Below are 20,990 nucleotides of genomic sequence, written 5' to 3'. Positions count from 1 at the left end.
AGCCAAGCAGCTTAGGAGGCTATACAAGTTACTCGCCGTGATGTCGGGATACTACTACACATGAGCACCAAACATTACTCACCGCAATTGGCGTGACTGACCCCGGCTCGGCATTGACGGTATCGGAAGGCTAACTGCTGGTGTCGATTGTGTTATATCCACTCCAGGAGGGTCGCGGAAATGAAGATTGTTGCGATACAGTCTACAAAGCTATAAGTACTATACTGGCAAACGACTTTTCTAAGCTATGAAGCAGAGGCTACGGAACCAAAGTATAAATCTTTCACCACTGCTAGAAGCAGTCCCGGAGTTTTGCTCTCATTTTTTTTATGTGGGAAATTTTTACAGCATCCAATTTGAAATTCTACATAACATTCACCAGTCAGCTACTGGTATTTTATTGTATTTTTAGTTTGCCCTTTCATGTTTTCGCACACCAAAGACTGTCGCATGTTTTACGCATTCCTCAAAGGCAAAATGGCACCCGTGTCTTCTGGCGAGTGTGTCGCTGTCCAGCCGATCTCCCCTGAGAGGCTGTTGACTAACTTCAGCAACAAAAGACTGTCGAAGCATATAAAACAAGTGTTTGCAGCGTCTATACAGAAACCAAGCGAACCCATCTGGAGATCGCAACCGTCAACACGTACAAACGAGTGAGCGAGCTGACTGCGGAGCCAGCTCTAGACACGCCAAAGTCGTATGGCCCCTTTAAGCCTCAAACGTAAGCTGCATTGCTCACCGTTTGGAACTCAATACATATTGGACATGTACATACATATAAACGTTGATTCACACTAATTGTCTCTGCCTTCACTTAAGTAAAGAAGTTGTGTGAGGTCAGAAACCGGAACCGGTGCCGAGCTCACACAGACTACATTGCATACAAATAGTCATGCGCAGAAGCTCCGCCCCCGTAGCTTTTGCTTCATAGCGAGGATAAGTTGACAGCCGTGCTTTCTGCTGGAGAGAGGGTGGTTTCACTTCGCACCGACATTCCGAGTTCAACAGTCCCCTGCAGCTTTCAAGAATCCTGGCACTACAAATTGTGCACAACAGCGCTGTCACCATATGTGTCCCATTAGCTTGGTCTTTCATTCACCTCTGGGCATATCCGTTTTCCCAGACCTTTTCATTAGGCTTTTTGCACTTGATAGTTTCAATTGTCACTGGAAATTTTATCTCCAAGAGTGTCCTTTTCCTCACAGACACCAGCAGCTGAGTGCGCAACGACATAATGCACAAGTCAGCAATTTTTTTTTAAATAATGTAAATAATGTTACTGGGTATTTTTTGTACAGTTGATTGTACTCTGCCTTTTAGGAAATATATCATCCATTGTAGTGTCGTGCACGCTGCACAATCCATTATGGAGAAGCCGCCGCTGGCTGTGGGAGATACAGACGAAGCGGCACAAGGGATGCTTGCAAGCTGTATATCCGGTTACATGAGCGCCTCCTTGCTCTGGCGTTAGGGCTTGTGTTCCAATTGCAAATTTGGAGGCGTCGCTCTAAGCTGTAGTTGGTCGCCCACTCTGACTCTGCCATTGGAATTCGACTGTCTGGTAGCAACCATTTCAACCCAGTCCAGGCCGCTCATTGAATTGTAACGCACGGAACGAACACTTAGCTCAAAAAAGGGGTACAGACTACAATTTCATATCACTCTTTTTGTAACTAGTGTACCGCCACAATTCCTTGAACGACCAAAGAATGACCAATTTATGCCCGTTATAGTGCACATTTCAAAATGCAAGCCAAATGTAGGGCTTGTTAACAAGTTATCCCTCTACGTCACAAAAATCAGATGTAGTGGCCACAAACCATTGACACATGTGCCAGTCAGCCAGGTCCAGTGGTTGCAAGCCACACAATGACTATCACTGAAAGCTGCATGCACATCGTATAAACATTTCTCTTTCACTGAGCGCTTCACATCCCACACAGATTAATCCTGGTCCCCTGCTGCTGTACTCTGAACTTGGGGCTCACACCTACCAATCCTTTTCTCCCAGCAAGACTGACTTTTTGGTTAGCATTCAAGTGTAATTTACTTCTCCAGCTTAACTAGTTTCTCAATGTGGTAGTGTTTTGAATTTATTCCCTTAATTATCCTTAATCATACATGCCTACTGTAAATCATTTCACTTTAAAGCTCGCCTTGAGCACATGCATCTGCCATCCTTTCGACATCAGAAGACTTGTAACGAAAGGTTCATAGACCAAAGAGCAAAACTTTCGTAAAATTTGACGTGACATTCATAAAACGAACGAGCCCAAATTCGTAACCTAAAAAGAAAAGTTTGCGGGTATTCTCAATGTTACTTCATTTTGTTACTGTATGCTTTCCTTTGACCAATGACCAGTAGCGTACCCAGGATCTCTGCCAGGGGGGGTTGACAGTTTGCCAATACCATCTAAATAGCACTAATTTCAATTTCTTCACGGGAAATTGTCAAAAAATGCGCTTTTTGCGAGTGTGCAGACGATTGCGCGTCTTACATCTTAGTTGCAGTACTCAAATGCGCAAGGAAAGAAAAGGGATTAAACAAAAGAGGGGGGTAAAGTCGGCCTCGGGGGGGTTACAACCCCCAAACCCCATCGGTGCGCCACTGCCAATGACTGTCAGCACATTTGGGAATCGCAGCAAATGCTACACAAACAAGAGCTCACAATTACCTGGTTGGCAACATCTGTAAGGTACTGCACCAAGATTGAAACCACATGCTCTTTAACAACATTTTCCAGCAGTCCACCTTCACTGGCACAAAAACTGGCAATGTTGGGAAGCTGTTCCACCAGTTCTGTCCGTACACTTGGTTCTGAAACATGAAATCAAAGTTCCTCGCAAATACAGCAACCAACCAGTACCTTTTGTACATAAAATTAGGCACACAAATGCAAGGCAAGGAAATATATACACATGATATTATAACATTTGTGGGACCAGTGATATTACAGTCTGAACTCAACACCTGCACCACCAGACATTAATTTTATTTAGATGCGAATTTCAATAGCAACCGGTAAGGATGTCTGAACCAGCGTGCATATTCTAACAGTCATTACCTGCCAGTCCCATCTTACTGGTTATAACCATATCTGAAGTGACAAGACCCAAATCAGCACAGCACATCAAGACAACACAGCACAACCGCAATCCAATGGTACCATCAGCCTTGTTAGTTTGAAACAAAGGGCAAAAACTTGGGGCTTTACCGATTTTCCTTCGAAGCCACATATCTGCTTAAAGGGGCACTAGAAAAAGTGAAAAAAAAAAAAAACTATTTGGCCACAAAAAGTTGGTTATCAGTGGAGAAAACGAAGACCAAAGATCAGTTTTTCTCCTTTTCGCCAAAGATCACTTTTTATCCTTTTCAAACCCGAACTACAGTGGTTTCACATTTCCAAGCATTCCTGCGCATTTTAGTCATTTTTGTGCAAGGGTCTTCACAACTGCACTGTGATCCTTGCTTAATGATGAAAAATTAAACAGTGCCAGCAAACAGTCAAATACTGATATCACAAGGAGTGAGTGCAGAAAATACCAAGGCATTGTCACCTTTATTGTTTTCCTATCTTCGCGACTTACCAAGCAAATTCACTCGCAGTTAGGGACTGCCCTCCGATAGTCCAGAATATACTAATCAAGAATATTTCCGTGCTTTTTTAAGAGTCACTTTAATAAAAAAATACAAGCACACAAAATGAATATTGCAAATCCTACACTGTATGAACCCCAGGTTCAGTGCCTTCAATGAGCTGGCACTCGTTTAGTCCAGCCAAAACTGTGCGTGCAAGTATCCCTGCCAAATGCAGCAGCTAAACAGATTTGCTATTTCTCTACATGTTCATGCTCACTGTTGCAGAAGCTGCCCTGATGCTACCTGCCATTTAAGTTTTATCCAGCATCAGAACAAGACAAAGCACAGCATCAGTCTGAAACACTTCCATGACACTTCACAGCAACCGTAGGAAGCTGAGGAAGCTCAGGGGCACGATCAGAGATCTTTGTTCAAAACGCGTTCTGTTCAGTTGCTACAAAGTTGCAAAGTGGCAGTATGCAAAATCTGTGAGAGGGGGACAGGAAGAGCAGCCAATCGGCAAGCGGTGAACTCCCCGGATGTTTACGTGCCTCATTTGTTGTCTGCTTGCAGACCATATACTATAAAACCAAATGTTTCTCGCCTTCCAATGAATAAAACCTTTATAAAAGTTTTTACAAAAATTTATTTTTTCTTAAGCTTAAACACGTTCTCAAATAGTAATACGTATGACTACTACAATTTAGCTTTTTTCTCTGCGTGGTCGCTAGGTGGTGTCACGCATCACAGGGGAGCAAAAACCCAACGGGAACAGTGGCGTGCTTTTCAAAAGGCAACAGCACATTCCACTGGCTCGCTGGCACCCGATGATGGGGTCAAGTTCACTACACAACCAACGCACTGTTTATTTCGAGAAATGAAAGCAACACTGTAATTCACTTTCGCTGATCTCTTAAGTGCATTTCGCACCTCCAACCACTCTGCTTCCTCCTCAAGCAACGCAAACATAACAACCGAAGCTCCCATTGCAAGCACCATTTTCTCGAATTGGATTATGAAATGGATCCGAACGTGCCATCCCGTAGCCACAGCCGCCGTTTGGATCCAATCCAAGCCACCAGGCATGCCATGCGAAGCCGGTCTCGTAGCGAGCGTATGATTGCTCGAACTTCACACCTCTTATCACGTTCTGCTCCTAGCAAACAATGTGCTCGTAATCAAAGTGATTGTGACAGGAGCGTGTCATTTTGATGTCGCCAAAAATTCCCTGCGGAAGACAACGTCAGCACATCCTAGACCAATCACGCGTGGTGCAACCGAATGGGCGCTGCAAACAAAGATCTCCGATCAGGTGCCAGAAAGCCAAAGAATCGCCTCGGCACAGTGGCTATAGCCTGAATAACGGTAACTGTTCTTTGTCGCCATGCTTGCGACATTGCATGTGGATAAGTCCGAAAAATTTATTCCCACAACGTGCGGCATCCCAAATTTCAGTTGCTGTTATACATCAGCTTTATAGAGCTGGTGACAGTGCCATGAGGAAATTCAAATAATCAAGCAGGTTAGAAAAACCAGGAGTACGAAAAAAATCAGCCGGTGACAGTATGGGCAACTCACCTGCTTATTACAAGAGCGCGAAGTATTTTTTGCATTTAAGATAGCTACACAAATATTTAATCATGCATGATGTGTTTAAGAGTAGATAAGCTTGCAGAAAACCTAGACTTGTTTATTCAATGCTGCAAAATTCGGCTTACCACAATCCATAGAGATGGAGGAAAGGGCTGACAGCACTGCACTGACAGCATCTTGAGAATCAAGGCAAACACGCAAGGTGTCCACAATATTCCGGGCCACAAGCTGCCTGCATATGAAACAATAGCAATATCTTTAAAGCTGGACACAAGAGTTAATACTTACAATGGCGTACACCCTGCTCAAATTTTTTGATCAATAATGCAAGGTAAATTCTATTTTCTGGCACCATGGCATAAGTTCTGCAAAAATTGACGATGACATTTTTGATGGAACCTCACACTGAATAGCACCTTTTCCTCGAGTATAAGGTGCATGAGAATTTGAAAACAATGACCATTTCAAATAGCAAAAATATTGCAGATTAGATAAATTTGTTTCGAATTTTCACTGTTACTTCTATCACATTTTTAATACTATTCAATAGAATCACCTTTGGCCTTAATAATCGACTCAATTCAGCTTCGAAAACAGCTGTATGCTTGCATCAGATAATGCTTGTCGACATTGGCCAGTGCTTCCACAACAGCAGCGTTTGGCAAGTTTTCAGTGCAGCTGTTAGTATCTTAGTGACGCCGGCGCACACACAGCAGTGCCGCAGGTTGAAGTATTCTGAACTGGGACACCACATTGACGGGCAACATCCCCACAGAAATTCGGGGCCACCCACTCCTATGTCTCCAAGAAGCCATGTGGGAAGAAGCAAATCTACCACTTAGAGCCTAGTGCCTATGTACCTGGTGCTAATTGCTAACTGACTGACTGCTGACACTGCCAGCTAAATCTCCTAGGCGGTGGTCATCAATGGCTCTCCAGGGTTTTCAGTCACTATGGTCACCACTTGCTGAAGAAACTTGATGCATGAATGACATCTGAATGAAACTGGCAGTTTCTCTTTGTCACAAATGACAGTTCATTATTTAAAGCCAGCAGTTCTTTTGTCACAGCAAAAACAAGGGAAGTTTGCCACATTCAATAATATGGCATCTCCAGATGGCTGTGGCCGGCATCGAAGTTGACTGGTAAATGGAATCCGTTTTCATATCCTCTATCACATTGCAAGCTGCTATCATGGAATAAGAGCTATGTAGGTGATGCAGCTATGCAGGCGTAGGGGTTGATGACAAAGCCAAATGCTTGAACAGATGATAACGTTTATGGGGATTCAAGCCAGATCCTCAAATACCTTGCACACCTTTTAGATGAATGTGGCACAACACCTTAACTCAAGGACAATATGGAACAAGACCTGAATTATGTACACAAGAAATGTCCATAACTGACAACCTAAAAATTCAGTTTAAGTTCCTCCCATGCACTGCATCACCGCTTTGTGCCTTTGCATGTAGATTCCAAGACAAATGTAGATCCTGAGACAACATCCCAAAACAAAGTCACATTTTTCACTTATGGTAATGTACATCGCATTGCTACATTTGTATTCTATGCTAAACCACTAAGTCAAAGCCAATTATTTGTAAACGGCAACACAAATTATTACAAAACAAAAAAAAAGAGTTTTTATAGTAACGAATACAAAGAACCTAACAAGTTTCATTACCTGTTAAATATCGTGCCTGCAATAAAACTGCTTTAAAACCTTTCACACAACAGAGCCACTACAATTCCTATGTTATATGCAAACAAGTGCACATACACATTCCCACCCAAATGAACAGGAGATCAAATATCTAGAATTTTTCAGACTAATCTGTATGCATTAGCCAAGGGCTATGACATGTTGCAACATTCCAGGACTGGCAAAACAACAGCTGGAAGAATGCTCCACGAGGAGCATGTGTGCTTTAAAGGCAACAATCATTTTTGCACTGTTGAAAGGCAAAAGTTAGCCTTCATGACATCACAAAAGCGCACATATATAACTGGCTGGTGCATAGTTGCACAACATTGGCTTGTGATATCGCGGTACTTGTCTTCATGACTTGCTCCATGGTATTGTTTCTTGTTATTTGTGTCATTTAAGTAGGCACAATTAAATGTCACGCTTAGCAAGCAGTTGTCGAGAGGCCATTTTGGGCGTCACGCAATCCTGGTATCGCTTTGTGCCAGCTGAGAAGGCACGCTGCTGTGTCGCGTTGCTCTCAACTCATCACTCAACTTGTTATTGCACGTATCAGGACAAGGAGGACTTATAAATCAGTGCTCTTGTGTATAATCAACTGTTAGTTGCGTCGGTATAGCTTAGCCAAAAAGAAACCGAACTTTTGCTATAACATCTTTACTGCTTATGGTACAACATTTTAAGTGCTGTTCCCTTCAAAATAGTCCCCTCTATTGGCAATGCACTCTTCTAATCTTCCATTTTCGGAAAACCTCCTGGAACGTACTTTCTGGAATGGCGTGCAGGTCTCTTCTCGCATTGTCCTGGATCTCCTATACGGTTTGGAAACAACGTCCTTTCAAGGTGGATCTCAGCTTGGGGAATAAAAAGACTGCTGGGGCTAGGTCCGGAGAACATGGTGGGTGGACACAACAGGAGTGTGGTGTTTCGCTAAGTAGCTGCGAACAAGGAGCGACGCGTGAGCCAGGGCATTGTCATGATGCAACATCAAAGCTTGATTTTCCCCACAATACAGGCCTTTTACTGTGCACACAATCTCTCAAACGTGCTAGGATTCCCTGGTAAACTTTGTTTACCGTCTGACCATGTGGCACAAATTCCCAATGGACAATGCCTTTGCAGTCAAAGAACACGACCAACAACACCTTCACTTTTGACCGACTCATGCATGCTTTTTTTTGGGAGGGGGGGACAAGAACTGGCCACCCACTGCAATGACTGCACTTTCGTTTCAACATCATAGCCATAAACCCATGTCTCATTGCCTGTTATGATGTTCTTAAGAAATTTTTCATAGTCATTGGCAGTGGCGAGCAGTTCCTGGCTAATGGGCCTTTTTCACGGGAGTCTTGTGCGCATGCGCACCGGAAATGATTTGACGGCGCCTCTCGCGGGCAAGCGACCAAAGCATTTTTGGTGGCTTCCGGTCTCTCTCTCTCTCTCTCCATTCGACGCAGCCGAGGCGACTTTCCGTGGTGGCGCGTCCGGAAAGGCTTTTTACGTCGCGTGCCTGAAAATCTTCAACTGCGTTTTTACGCTGCTAACGACAGGGTTGCAATCACATTATTGTGACGCCTCAACGATGTGCGGCAGTAGGCTGCACAAATTCCAGCGGTTTTTCACATTTACAGATTTTTCACATTTACAGCCGCATCCCTTCAGGAAGGGAGACGAAGAAAATGGATTCACGCCATACGTCGCGTGAACCCTGACGGATCGCCGTGGAAAACTCCTGCTTGTGTGGCACTCAATAGACACTATGATTTGTTTTCATCTGCTATTTATTGAATACCATGTCTGCCATGCGGCTGCGGCGACGCCGAGGTGGCTCGGTCGGCTACAGCGTTTTGCTGCTGAGCGCGAGATCGTGGGATCGAATCCCGCCCGCGGCGACCGCATTTCGATAGAAATGAAGCGTAAAAACACGTCTACATGCGCTGTAGTGCGCGTTAAAGAACCCGATGTGATCAATATTAATCAGGAGCAATCCACTACGGTGTGCCTAATAAATAGAAAGTGTATTTGGAGCGTTTTCTAACGCTACCGCAGCCGGGGGCAATCGAAGTGCTTACCGCGCACTTATATCTACGTCGCTTGTGTCGCAAGCGTAACAGTAGCAGTGAAACCTTTAAGCAATGCATCACGGGTTTGAATAGTTTGTTTTATTCTCGCAGGAGCGCCATCACGATTCATCACCCACCCAGACTACGTACCGTCGATCTTCGCGCACGCATACACTCGATGCGGCGAATGTACCGCTCTTCTTTAAACATCCAGCCTTTTAGTAGCTGGCGGTGTGACTCGCCGAAATGGCTGTCGATCACGTCGCTCGTCACCTGTGGCACGGACGACAAATCGGTGCTCCACTGGCCGCTGGAAGCTTCTTCATGCCTTCCGCCGAAAACATGCTGCAAATGCTCCGCGAGAGCAGGCGAGCTGCTTTACAAAAAGTCGAGGAGCTCTACCGCGTTCTTGCAAAAACGGTCGAAGAGGCCGAAACGTGAGATACTTTGCACAAAGCGTACGCGAACCACAGCCGTCGCGTTGGTCAGAGAGAAAGAGCCACCACGCGAGAGGGTGAGGGGCTCCGTAAGCCCCCATTCGCGCTTTCGCCTCTCGCCGCTAGAGGCGCTCCTCCATCGTGAAAAAGGTCCATTTCAACATGAGTCTGCGTCTGTTCGTCAGTCAACAAACACGGCCCGAATTTTGCACTGACAACGCATCCCAAGTTTGTCACTCAAAATTTCACGACATGATCCTACGCTGATACTAACTTCGTCAGCGACTTCTCGAACAGTCAAACGACGATTTCCATGAATCACAGTTCAAACTCTCTCGACGTGGTCATCATCTGTGGATGTGGAAGGTCGTCCAGGCTTGGGATCGTCACCGACCGACATTCTTCCATCTCGAAAACGCTTGAACCAATCATAGCACTGCGTGCGTCCTCCCCGCATACTTGGCTAAGCAACTGAAATGTCTCTGCGAAATTTCTCCCAAGTTTGTAGCAGAACTTCACACACACACACGCTGTTCTTCCAATTCCTTCATTGTCACTTTGGCACCAATCCGAAAAACAGCTTGTTGATGTGCTCACTTCAGCGGCTGTAGCTCGCCAACAGCGCTTCCTCTGCCGGTTGGCACGCTATTTCAAAAGTTCGGTTTCTTTTTGAACACACCTCGTAATACTACTGTGTTTACATTGTATTTCACTAACCACATACAGGGATGAAAACAGCTTCCAGCTGAATATGCAAGCACGCTAGGAACACTGGAACCTCTCATAAACCTAGAGGAGGCATGAAGTGAAATACAGAGGGAGAAAAATGCAGCTACAAGTCAGACTAAAGCAAATGTAAAGGCCAAAGAGCAAGATGTAACACCAGAACCTAGCTGACAGTTGAAATGGTAACTGAAGAGGAAGCATGAATGCCCATCATGCAACACAGGTACATAGGTGTTATGAAGTCGGGCAGACTTGTTTATGCACAACTCACACGGGTGAACTGGAAGTATTATTTAAAATATAAAAAATTTTAATACTTGGACTGACATATTGACTAGTAAAATTACAGCATTATGTGGCATTTCTCCATCAAAGTGAAAATGAGCATGGAAAAAAAAGCTAACATTTCCCTCGCACCCAGCCAAACCGCATATGCGCAGCAGACGGCACCAACTAGCTTCAGCTACGTGCTCTGCGATTTGAGTTGAATTCAATGCAAATAAAGTATTCTAAAATAAAGGCTATCGCAGGAATGCATTACCTCTGCTATTACTGAAGTAAAGACCGCAAAGGCTCTCTGGGAGATTATAAAAAAAAGGACAAAAAATAAATATGGCAGTGCATAGTAGTACTGTACATCAGCTCCCGCAGAGCTTAAAGCCAATAGGAAAGTACTTCAATTTGCAGGCGATATTTTCTTCTGACCAGCTAGCAAAACAGATGACAACCTCAGCCAAATACAGGAGCAGGTCATCTACTGGTAAATATATTGTTCTGTAAGCACATCATATGGATCTTGAAATACGACATGCAGTTTGCTTTACAAAAGCTGCCATAAAAGCAAGCATATATGTTCATCTTTAAAAAATAGAGCATTTTTATTCTCCCACAAACAATATGGTATTTTGCAATTAATTGGTCTGAATCTTTAATGGCACATTAAACTGGTCATTCGGGAGCACCTTCACAATGCCAAACTGACGAGTTTGTCAAGTTGTAACATGAGAATAAAAGGGTATTTATTGCCGCTGGAGCCCATTTGTGCTCCCACTAAAGCTTATTTGCTGTTTAGCACAACCCTCATAGTGCTGCCATAGAAGCTCTAATATGACAAATCAAGGCCGGTATTTTGTAGCGATGCGTTATGCTTTATTTTATAGTAGTCTTATCCACCGCTCACGGCCGGCTGATTTCATTGATGCGAAAAGACATTAGCATCAGAAAGGCATCGTTAGAAAATACCGGCCCAGGTGTGCCAAAAAAGTGCATTAAACAGGTGAAATTATTACATCACGATAACACATATTAGCACTATTTAAACAATGAAAAGTGACAAGATTCCTTTGCGGGAAGGTAGCCTAATTTGCGTGAGCACTTACGTATCACCACATGAGTGGAATTGTGAGTGAAACGTTTATCCTCTAAAGACCTGAAGACAGCTCAGAAACATTCACATTTAAATTACCTACTGGTTATAATGAAATTGAGAAGCTAATTTTTGCTTAAATACCTCGGTTAGATGATAAAGGCAGCATTATGATGTACATAGAGAAGTAACCTTGTCTTCATGGTTAAGGTAAAAACCACTTTTCGTTGCCTAAACATTGGTGCGAAGACTTGACATTGTGTGCTGGGGTGCATGTTGATACCTATCCTGTCATCTTGGGGTACTTGAATTGCACTTCACAGGTGCACTTCAGTTTCTTGGAAGCTAACAGCTAGAACAAATGTAGCAGAAATAGCACTCTATGGGACAAACTGGATGTTTCGGAAGTTCAATACTATGGAGGCCTGGACTAGGCAGTGATGAATAGTAGACTGTCACTAAATGTGCTACAGTGAAATGTCAAGCTTATAAGAGCAGGGGTCTTTTTTTTTTTTTTCCTTCATTTCTGCACAAAATGGCCAATCTTGCTGACCTGGGCAGGGCACCAATGAAGCCAATGACGAGCAAGAAGGTCCAGTTTTCATTACTCGGTCGAATCGTATTTAGCTTTGGAAGGAGCAACGAGTCTCAACCAGTATCAACTCATTTGAGGCGCCCAATGCAGTAACTTAGTCCCGCCTGTAAGAAAAAAGATAGGCTAACCTCATGGAGAGCTAACTTCAACACCGTGAAGGCGCCCGCCCCGCAAGCCAGGAAAGCGAACGCCTCCCGCTGCCGCCTCACTACCTCCGCCTACTACTACACTATGCGAGTGCCGGTCACGTGACACTTTCCCCAGAATGAACCGCCGGCGAGGAGGCCTCGCAAAAGGAAGAACGCAGGATAGAGCCAGAAGACCGGACAATGCAGCGAGAGAGAAGGCGCCCGGGGCTGAGAAGGTCGATGACCTTCGACCGTCCTCTGCGCCAGCCACAAGCAGAGCACGAGGGGGAGCGCGGGGCGCCAAGGGCACAGAGGGGGCGCGTCCGCCGTTTATGCGCCCTCCCCCTCCAGCGTTCCCTTTACCACGAAGTCACGAGCGCTCCGGCGCGAAGTCAGGGGACCGGCAAAATGCCACAGCGCTCTTTCTAGCGCGCTACAACACATCACCAGAAAACGCGCTCATCAATGGACCGCTTACAGCTCCTATAAGCAAAGGACGCGAATGATGTTAATACAGATTAACAAACGCACGAGACCGTTATCCGTGTTATCAAATACACTAGATGCGTAGTTTGCAAAAGTTTGCGAACACAAGCACAGCTGGGTGATTGTAATCGGCTACATTTTGCGGCAACACTAGGCAAAAAGTGCACGCGACCGTTAACCACGACTAATTTTTGTTACTTGTACGAGGTAACGAACAAATATGTTGGGAACAAATGGCAGGCGGCCAATGACATCGATAACTGCGAAGCGTGGCACAACGCTGCGTCCCGCGTTTTACACGAGGAACACAAAAGACCGCAGCTAAGCTATATCATACTCGACGAACGGTTTTAATGTAACAAGCCTGCTCGTGGCATTGCCGATGAAAAATCAGAGCGCCACAGAAGAAAAAAAAAGAAAAAACATTTAATGGGAACTCAATTCCTTGATAACCTCGCACTTACGCCGATTCCCTAAAGCGATTTCGGCCTGCAATATATCCGATCAGATTGATGCAACACCACCAATGTGTCCGCAAATTTCAACTATAGTGTACTAGATTAATCTAGTACACTAACATTTCAACGCAAACTTGCGCGTACGGCAAGTTTTATTAGCAAGCTTTGTATGAAAAAGGCAGTGTTAAGGTTCGTAATTTACTGCAATTAATATTCACACTGTATAGTATGGTGGACGAAAACTGGCCTAGAAACTGGCAGCATAATAGAGTTTTAGGTTAGGGAACGCAAGCCGCACGCCAGCGTTGGGGGACGCATACTCCATTGTGGGCCTTTCGCTGCTCTTTTGTGCTCGCTTTGAGTTTATTTGTACGCCTGGTGTTTTGCGTCTCCCAACGCTTGCGTTCCATAAACTAAAGCCCTATTAGGTAGCACGTGCTATTACGAACCTTGCTAAGCGAAGCTTGACTGACGCCATACCCATGTTACACGGGCACTATCAACTGCCGCTGAGTTAACGGCAGTGTCAGCGTCAGCTGTCGTTCAACTGAACAGCACTTTACCTAGATTAACACGGCACTAACGCGTTCAGTTCAGTTAAGCACACGTGGTCACGTGATTGCGGCGTAGAAGCATCTGTAAATCACTAAAAAAAGTTGCAAAAGCGTTGTATTCAGTTTTACTGCAGCGCTTTGCTAACACTAACATCCAGTTAAACAGCCAAGACAATTCGAAGCCTAGCGCAATTCGAACAGTGCCCGAGTAACAAGATCGCTCTTTTGTTGAAGGGAATGTTTGTGTATTCTTCAGCTGAAGATGGCCCAAGCACTCCACGTCACAGTGAGCCGATGCGGGTATTTCAGGGTAGCGTCGCCAAGTCTCGTTCTTGCGCCTTGTTTGGCTCATCGAACCACCACTGGCGCTAGTGCTTATGGCGATTCAGCCCACATAGTTTCTTAATGGTTCAGCCACCAAACAAATGATGTTTGGTACATTGATTTGCCCATACTTCTGGCTTCAAACAGCTTTGCGATTTTGGAAACTGACCACTTTCAACAATACTGCGTTTTAAGTGTTACGATTCGCAATAAATATACATGCGCGCTGAGAATAAAAGGGTACTTATTTATCGCCGCTGGAGCCCATTTGTGCTCCCACTAAAGCTTATTTGATGTTTAGCACAACGCTCATAGTGCTGCCATAGAAGCTCTAAAATGACAAATCAAGGCCGGTATTTTGTAGCGATGCGTTATGCTTTATTCTATACAAGTCCTATCCACTAGTCTATACTAGTCTTACTAGTCTTATGTAAGCCCTCTGCGCTTACATAGGATTGCTTCGAAACTTAGCCAAGGCTGATAACGCGTAGTAAATAAAGCCACAAGCACAAATAAACAAATCCATAACCATCAATCCCATGCTAGCTGAACTATCGTATTTGTATTTTTGTAGCAAACTGCCTCTCCTGGTAACAGTAGCCGTATTTGCAATATATTTCTGAAACGCAATTTACTAAAGACCTGCATGTTTCTATTTAGTGTACCTTTATTTATGCGTTTGCATTACGAATTTCAAAGTGAAAAAAAAAAAAAAAGTGGCTGCTGACAGGACGTGTGAGCTCCTGCGATGGGGTGAACGCGGTTTAAATCGTGGATCCACGACCTACAAATCTCAGAGGTGGACGTAATGCTAACGCATTTCTCTCGCATTTAACGCTAATCGCCGCGGTTTGGCATTGTAACAGGCATCGCAGTAAATACCCTGAAAATCATGGGCTCCCTTTTGCTAAGAATAAAGACTACTAATTAGAAGAAGCCTCAATATGCCGAGCGATAATATTTGCCACGTAAGCCAAGAGCCGGTAGACCTCGCGTTTAACCGTGGGGAATATGACTGCCCCCGGTTCCTCGCGTTTTCCTACAGGCGTCCTGAAGGGAGCATAGATTCCGCCTTGTCCACAGCACGACAACGCACGCGCCCTTCTCAAGCCGAATAGTCGCGAAAAGTTTTGGAAGGGACCGCGCGCTCTGCTCGATCTCGGGGCGGGTGAGCGATTCGGGATGCGTATAGACGCATACTGCTGCAAACGCTAGAGTCGTATACCACGTTGCAACACGTCGGTGCGGTGCCGAAAACATGCGCAACGTATGGCTGCGACTCCACGCTTAAAACGGGTTGCGGCATGGGCTTCCTCCGGACTACGCCGTGAACATCATTAAACCTTACGCTGCTAACGAAGTCTTGCAGCGTCGGCTCTCTTGCAAGTGGCGGCAGCGCATGCCTGACTTCACGTACTCGTTTATGGAGCGGTAGCAGTGGGCCGACAAGACGCTGATTGACCGACTATTCAAGCACACTGTTCGACTATTCATTCATACTAGGCCGATAACGATGCAACAGACGACCGCGAGTCATCGTAGTTTGACGGCCCCCTGGCGGGCTTTCGTGCCGACAAAATCAGCCTGCTGACTCGTGCAATCGGTCGCTGGGCGAAACGACGACGTAATAGCCGCAGCACCTTCGCGCTCGAAATCGGTTGAAACATGCTTCTGAAGTTGAAATGCGCAAATTTCTGGCCTCCGAAGTCGTGTTGAGCCGATGTTGATCATGTTCAGCAAATGTTAGGCCTAGTGGGGCCTACGAGTTCGTGCACCCGCTACAGGCGGACCTGAACTAAGTTCAGTTCTCACTATAGCGATTTGAAATCGACCACTCTTCGTACGGCACGCACAAAGTACGCGGGAAGCGGCGACAAAGCGCTGTGCCAACATCAGTACATCACCGTTCCCGAAGGCTGCCAGTCGCTGGCGGGTCTGTACATGTTATGCTGACATTTATTCCAGAGATACACCGAAGGCTGCCAGTCGCTGGCGGGTCTGTACATGCTATGCTGACATTTATTCCAGAGATACACTATTTACCTCAACGTCAAACGGTAAACAAGGGCCGATGCATTTAAAGCAACCGCCCCGCTCAGTTGCAAACGGGGTCAGCAATTTCATTCGCGTTTTCGCGAGAACTACATTCCATACAAATGAACACTTATGCGCCGATAGTTTTCTCTAACAATACTTTATATAACGCGCAAACTAAGTTTGATGAAGATAAAGGCGAGAACCAGTAATAAGCGGTTGCCGTTGGGGCCCGGCCGCACAGGGTAAAACGACGCGGCTCATAAGCGCAGACATGATTTGCAACTAGTTCCGGTAGTGAGAAGGCTCTACGAATGCTTATACTGCTAAGATCCGTTGGTACTTTTACAGGCTGTCAAGAAGAACAACACGTGTGTGAACACGAATCTCGCTCCGCCTGCTTGCACAAGTACAAGAATGGCGAAACCTTCATAGCAGCCGATAGTGCCAAAAGAGCGCCTAGTCACTCCGCACGGAACTTGCTACTACCGCTCGACGTGACTCGCGTGAAATCTGTAAGCAGGCATGCGCTACACAAGTCGATGTCTCAGCAAGGCAAACAGACGAGAATGAACGGCGGCAAAATTCAAGCATAGCCTATCGTCCATAAGTGCGGGGGGGGGGGGGGGGGGGGAAGCCGCCGTACTCGGAACGCCACCAACGGTCGTTCAGTCAATGAATGCACAGAAGAATATCGATGCACCACGCGAGACATCAAGTGAAGGAATCATGTCATGTTTTAAGATAACTCCAAAATAAGGGGTGAGCGAATATTCGAAATTTAGAATACGAATCGAATAGTAGTAAAATTTCGAATACGAATCAAATAGTTTCTCTGCAATTCGATTCGCGAATTTACTATTCGAAATAGCCCATTTTTATTTTTATTTTATTTATTTTTATTCGAACAGCGAGGGAGAACGACGGAAGTAAGAATTCTTCAGATGGAATGGAACGTTTTTCAAATATTGCCGAAAGCGAATCAAATATCGAATACCTTTCGAATAATGAAGTCTTTTTCACCATTAATACAAAAGGTGACATACCAGTATCCACTACATTGGGAAGTGTCATTACACTGCACATTATGAAGTAAGCTTGATAGAATTTTCATTGGAACATTATAAAAAATAAGCAGGATGCTTCGTAGCATGCATGATAGTGCATTATCAGAATGAAGATTTAAGAGGCCGTCTTGTGAGCCCGCTAGCATAAGTGTATACCTTCAACACTAAAACGGTAGTGCGCATTAGGCTGCAGCGATGAAAGTAAAAAGCACTATCTGTAGTTGGGATGGTCGCTCCAGGTGGTACCACTATTACATCAAATGATGTTGCAATCAAGCTTATTCAGAATTAATTTCTCGAGTACACACTTGCAACGTCAATAAATCGTACCATACTATACCCACTGCCGAATGTCATACCCGAGCAAAGTTTGGATCCCCAAGCGACACAGCACGCTCTATGTAACTCAGTTCTTTAAGCCCACTGTCACAGAAGTGAAATTGGTTTTATTTCTTGCTCATTCTATGCTTTAACGTGTGCAGCTGGCAATGTGAAGTGTGTGAAAATTATTTTATTAAATTGATGGTTACTATAGTTTATTGGCGCAAGGATTTAATACTGGGGACTTATGTGCCAAAACCACGATACCATTTTGAGGCACGCCGTAGTGAGGGACTCTGGGTGCACGTTAAAAAAAACCAGGTTGACAAAATTAATCTAATGTCCGGTACACGGGTGTTTTTGCATTTAGCACCCATCGAAATGTAGCCGCCGTGGCCGGGATTTGAGTTCGCGTCCTCGGGCTTAGAATCGCAATACCTAAGTCACTACGACGGTTATATTCGAAAAACAGAATTTCCGAATAGCGATTATTCGATTCGAATTCGTACCCAAGTTTCAAATATTCGCAGACCCCTAAAAATGAATGATCACGGAATACTCATTTTCCAAAGGCAGGTACTATACGAGTGCTAAAGCGCAGCTGTCTCCTGCGAGCTGACAAAATGTTGCCAATTGTCCGTACCTGTATTACCCTTACGTGAGCAGCAGTGCTGCTGGCCCTGGCTTGTGACTTCAGTACACGGAACTACAATGACAGACGGTGCTGCTTAGCTGCTGGCATAAACGCAACAGAAACAATGTACGTCACTTTTTTTCTTAAACGAGAATAATCAGGCAAAACAAATGTTTGTAACGCATTGTGGTTGAACAAAGCGACACCAGATGTCGCAAACAGTCCTGCTAGTCTGTTCCGGCATTCGATAGAAAGCAATACATATATGGAGCAAGCTGAACCGCCCCAATGTTAACCCTCTCCCGGTCTTTACCCATGGGCTGCTGTCCTGGACAGTCGTTCAGAGCACTGAGACAAAGGACGCGTGAAGTGGGTGCGGCTGGCCAAGCGCCGATCTCGGAGGGGCTGAACCAACCATCCGACAGCGCCCGCTAGATACAAGCACGCAGCGTACGGGAGCAGGCTAGGAGGGGATTTGGAGCGCGGCACCTCTCCCTTTCGCCTCCCCCTCCTTTCTACAGCAGCCAATTCAGCCACGGGGCTGCGCCCAACGAAAAGAAAACAAACATGCGGCATTCCAGTCGAGGGGCGGCATCCATCTCTGCTGGGGCTGGTCGAGCTCAAGCAGCAACAAGGGGAGAGGGGTGGCCACCGGAAACGTTCGTCATGTGGGGACGGCGGCGCCGCCACATACGAAAACGGAGATGTCGTAGCGCCGCATGGCTTGACGAAAGACAGACAACACCAACGACCGAAGCAGCCGTCCCGCCACTTTCTGCCCCCGCTAGCGAGCGAAGAGGCGCTTCAGTCGCCAAGCATCGACGGGAACCGGCCAGAGCCAGATTATGCACCGCAGCTGAATTCGTCGACCGGTATAACAAAACGACGGAGGAATGCAACACTTCTAAGAGGAACTTGGATGTGCGAAAAGAGCTTCAACACGCATGCATGACACTACTAAATTGAAGAGGGCTGCCTCATGCTAAGCGTGCGCTTAACTGGCCACTTAATGTAGCGCCAGAGCGCTGAATTTAGCCTCGCACTATACAAGCAGCACGATCTTACAACGGTGGTACCAATTCAGCACGATAGAACCTTTGGGCCCTTTGCGGAATAAGCGAACCCACGCACAACATCCACGTATAAAGCCAGCAACGCATATCGTATTTTCAGTCTTGTTCTGCTGAAGGAAAAGCAAATTTAATGACAAAACCGGTTAAGTGTACTGTGAACGTTTCTTCCAACTTTCTACAAGTTTCAAGCTGCAAAAATGGCATCGATATGGGAGAAAAAGAACACCACTGCAGCCAAGGAAACTTCAAAGCCGGGGGGGAAAAAAACAAAACTCGAAATATGCATGATTTGGCAGGCGCGCGGCGACCCCAGGCGGTGCGTGAGAGAAGAGGGGCCGCGGCGAAGAAGCCCCGCACAAAGCGCGCCGACGGAGGTCATCCCGCAAGAGCGCGGCGCTCGAGGAACGCGAAATCCGGTCCCGGGTCATTGAGAACGCCAGGAATGCGCCGTGGGTAAGTGAGCCAGTAAGGCTGCCACTCCTCGCCCAGTCCGGCTGCTGACCACGCGCGGGGCAGACCGTTCCGCGAAACGCCGCCATCTTATGCCGGCCCACGTGCGGCATCGACGCCTGCCCTGATCTGAAGACCCATCGCAAGGCGCCAACGAGCCCCCTCTCTCATGATGCGTCGCAAAGCTCGCTCGCCTTTCCTACGGTTAACTCGCCGCCAAGTCCCATATGACAACGCGGTCAGAACACGAGCACTGAGGAACATTCGCAACAGCGGATCTCCGCAGTAGCTCCGGCGTATCTTTACCATGGAGTTTTGGCGCCAAAAAATCGGGGAGGGGCGCCGCTCGGCAAACCGATAGAAAGGCGGGAAAGATAGTGAGCCTCGCGATGCAGAGAACCGGGCCCGCAAGGTCAGGCCGGGCATCCCCGCACATCACGTGACGCTCCCAACGGCGCATGCGTCACGGGGTCCGCGGCCATGCGCCCATTCTGGCGGTCGATGACACCGGCCCTCGCCCAGTCATCCTTCCTGCTCTCCCTCGCCTCCTTCGACAGCGCGGAGAGTAAACACAGCGATCAATCAACACCATCTCGAGGCTCTCACCAGGGCGCTCTTCCCTAGACATGCAGCCTACATCCGTGCGCCAAGACCTGCACAATGCGAACACCCTGCAACACACGACTGTCTATAACAGATCACGGCAAATAATTCTGCCAGACGGACGCCGGAGGACCTTTGCGACATGCCTTCGCTTTTACGGGCACATAGCTTAATATTTTACACTGGCTGAGAACATACATCATTCGGGCGTCTTATTGAAAACTATTTGACAAGCTGTTTTTCGATTCAAGATGCCACGCGTGGCCTCCATAAATATTCGAGCAATTCGCCTAACAAATCCGCACACTGAGAAACCGCAAAATACTTTTAAGTACTATAGCTGGCTGCACAAAGCTACTAACACCACCCGATCGTCTATTTCGAAGTATATGTCAATGCTAGAGGTTAGCTTCGATACCGTTCTAGCTCAAGCAACGGTTAGTGAGACGTATCCACAAGCGGCACAGGAATCGCGTGTTTTCACATTAACCACGGCATGTACCAAGCTGGACTCGACTACGACAGTGATAAATCTCTGAGGACTGCAATTTCGGAGCGTGTACTTGCAACAAACCAAAGTAGACTACACTAATCGGCATTCCCCACGCCCAGTACTAACTATGACACCGGTACTCTTGAGCAGCGCATATGCACCACCAGAGCAGATGAGTACTTTCACAAAATTCAGTGTGAAGGAAAACGATCCAGCGCTGCGAGTGCCTTGGCTACTAGCGCACCCGACGCAGTTTGTGAGTCTCGACACGCGAGACGGAGGTGGGGACCTTCTTGGAAC

At 46.3% G+C, this 20,990-nt stretch overlaps 1 protein-coding gene across 3 annotated transcripts in view; it reads right to left on the bottom strand.

The window, feature by feature from the left end:
• Positions 1 to 20,990, bottom strand: part of LOC119436052 (serine/threonine-protein phosphatase 4 regulatory subunit 1-like) — a 108,573-nt gene that overhangs the window by 68,130 nt on the left and 19,453 nt on the right. For all 3 annotated transcript variants that reach the window (XM_037702794.2, XM_037702791.2, XM_037702796.2), the window contains 2 exons: positions 5,299 to 5,405; positions 2,676 to 2,818 (listed from right to left, as the gene is read on the bottom strand). In XM_037702794.2, the coding sequence (XP_037558722.1) occupies positions 2,676 to 2,818; positions 5,299 to 5,405 (250 nt within the window). The remainder of the gene's footprint in view (positions 1 to 2,675; positions 2,819 to 5,298; positions 5,406 to 20,990) is intronic.

The sequence above is a fragment of the Dermacentor silvarum genome, chromosome 1 (genome assembly GCF_013339745.2).
Source record: "Dermacentor silvarum isolate Dsil-2018 chromosome 1, BIME_Dsil_1.4, whole genome shotgun sequence".
NCBI lineage: Eukaryota > Metazoa > Arthropoda > Arachnida > Ixodida > Ixodidae > Dermacentor > Dermacentor silvarum.
The sequence above is the reverse complement of the archived record's forward strand: the minus strand, read 5'-3'. Positions and strand labels throughout refer to the sequence as shown.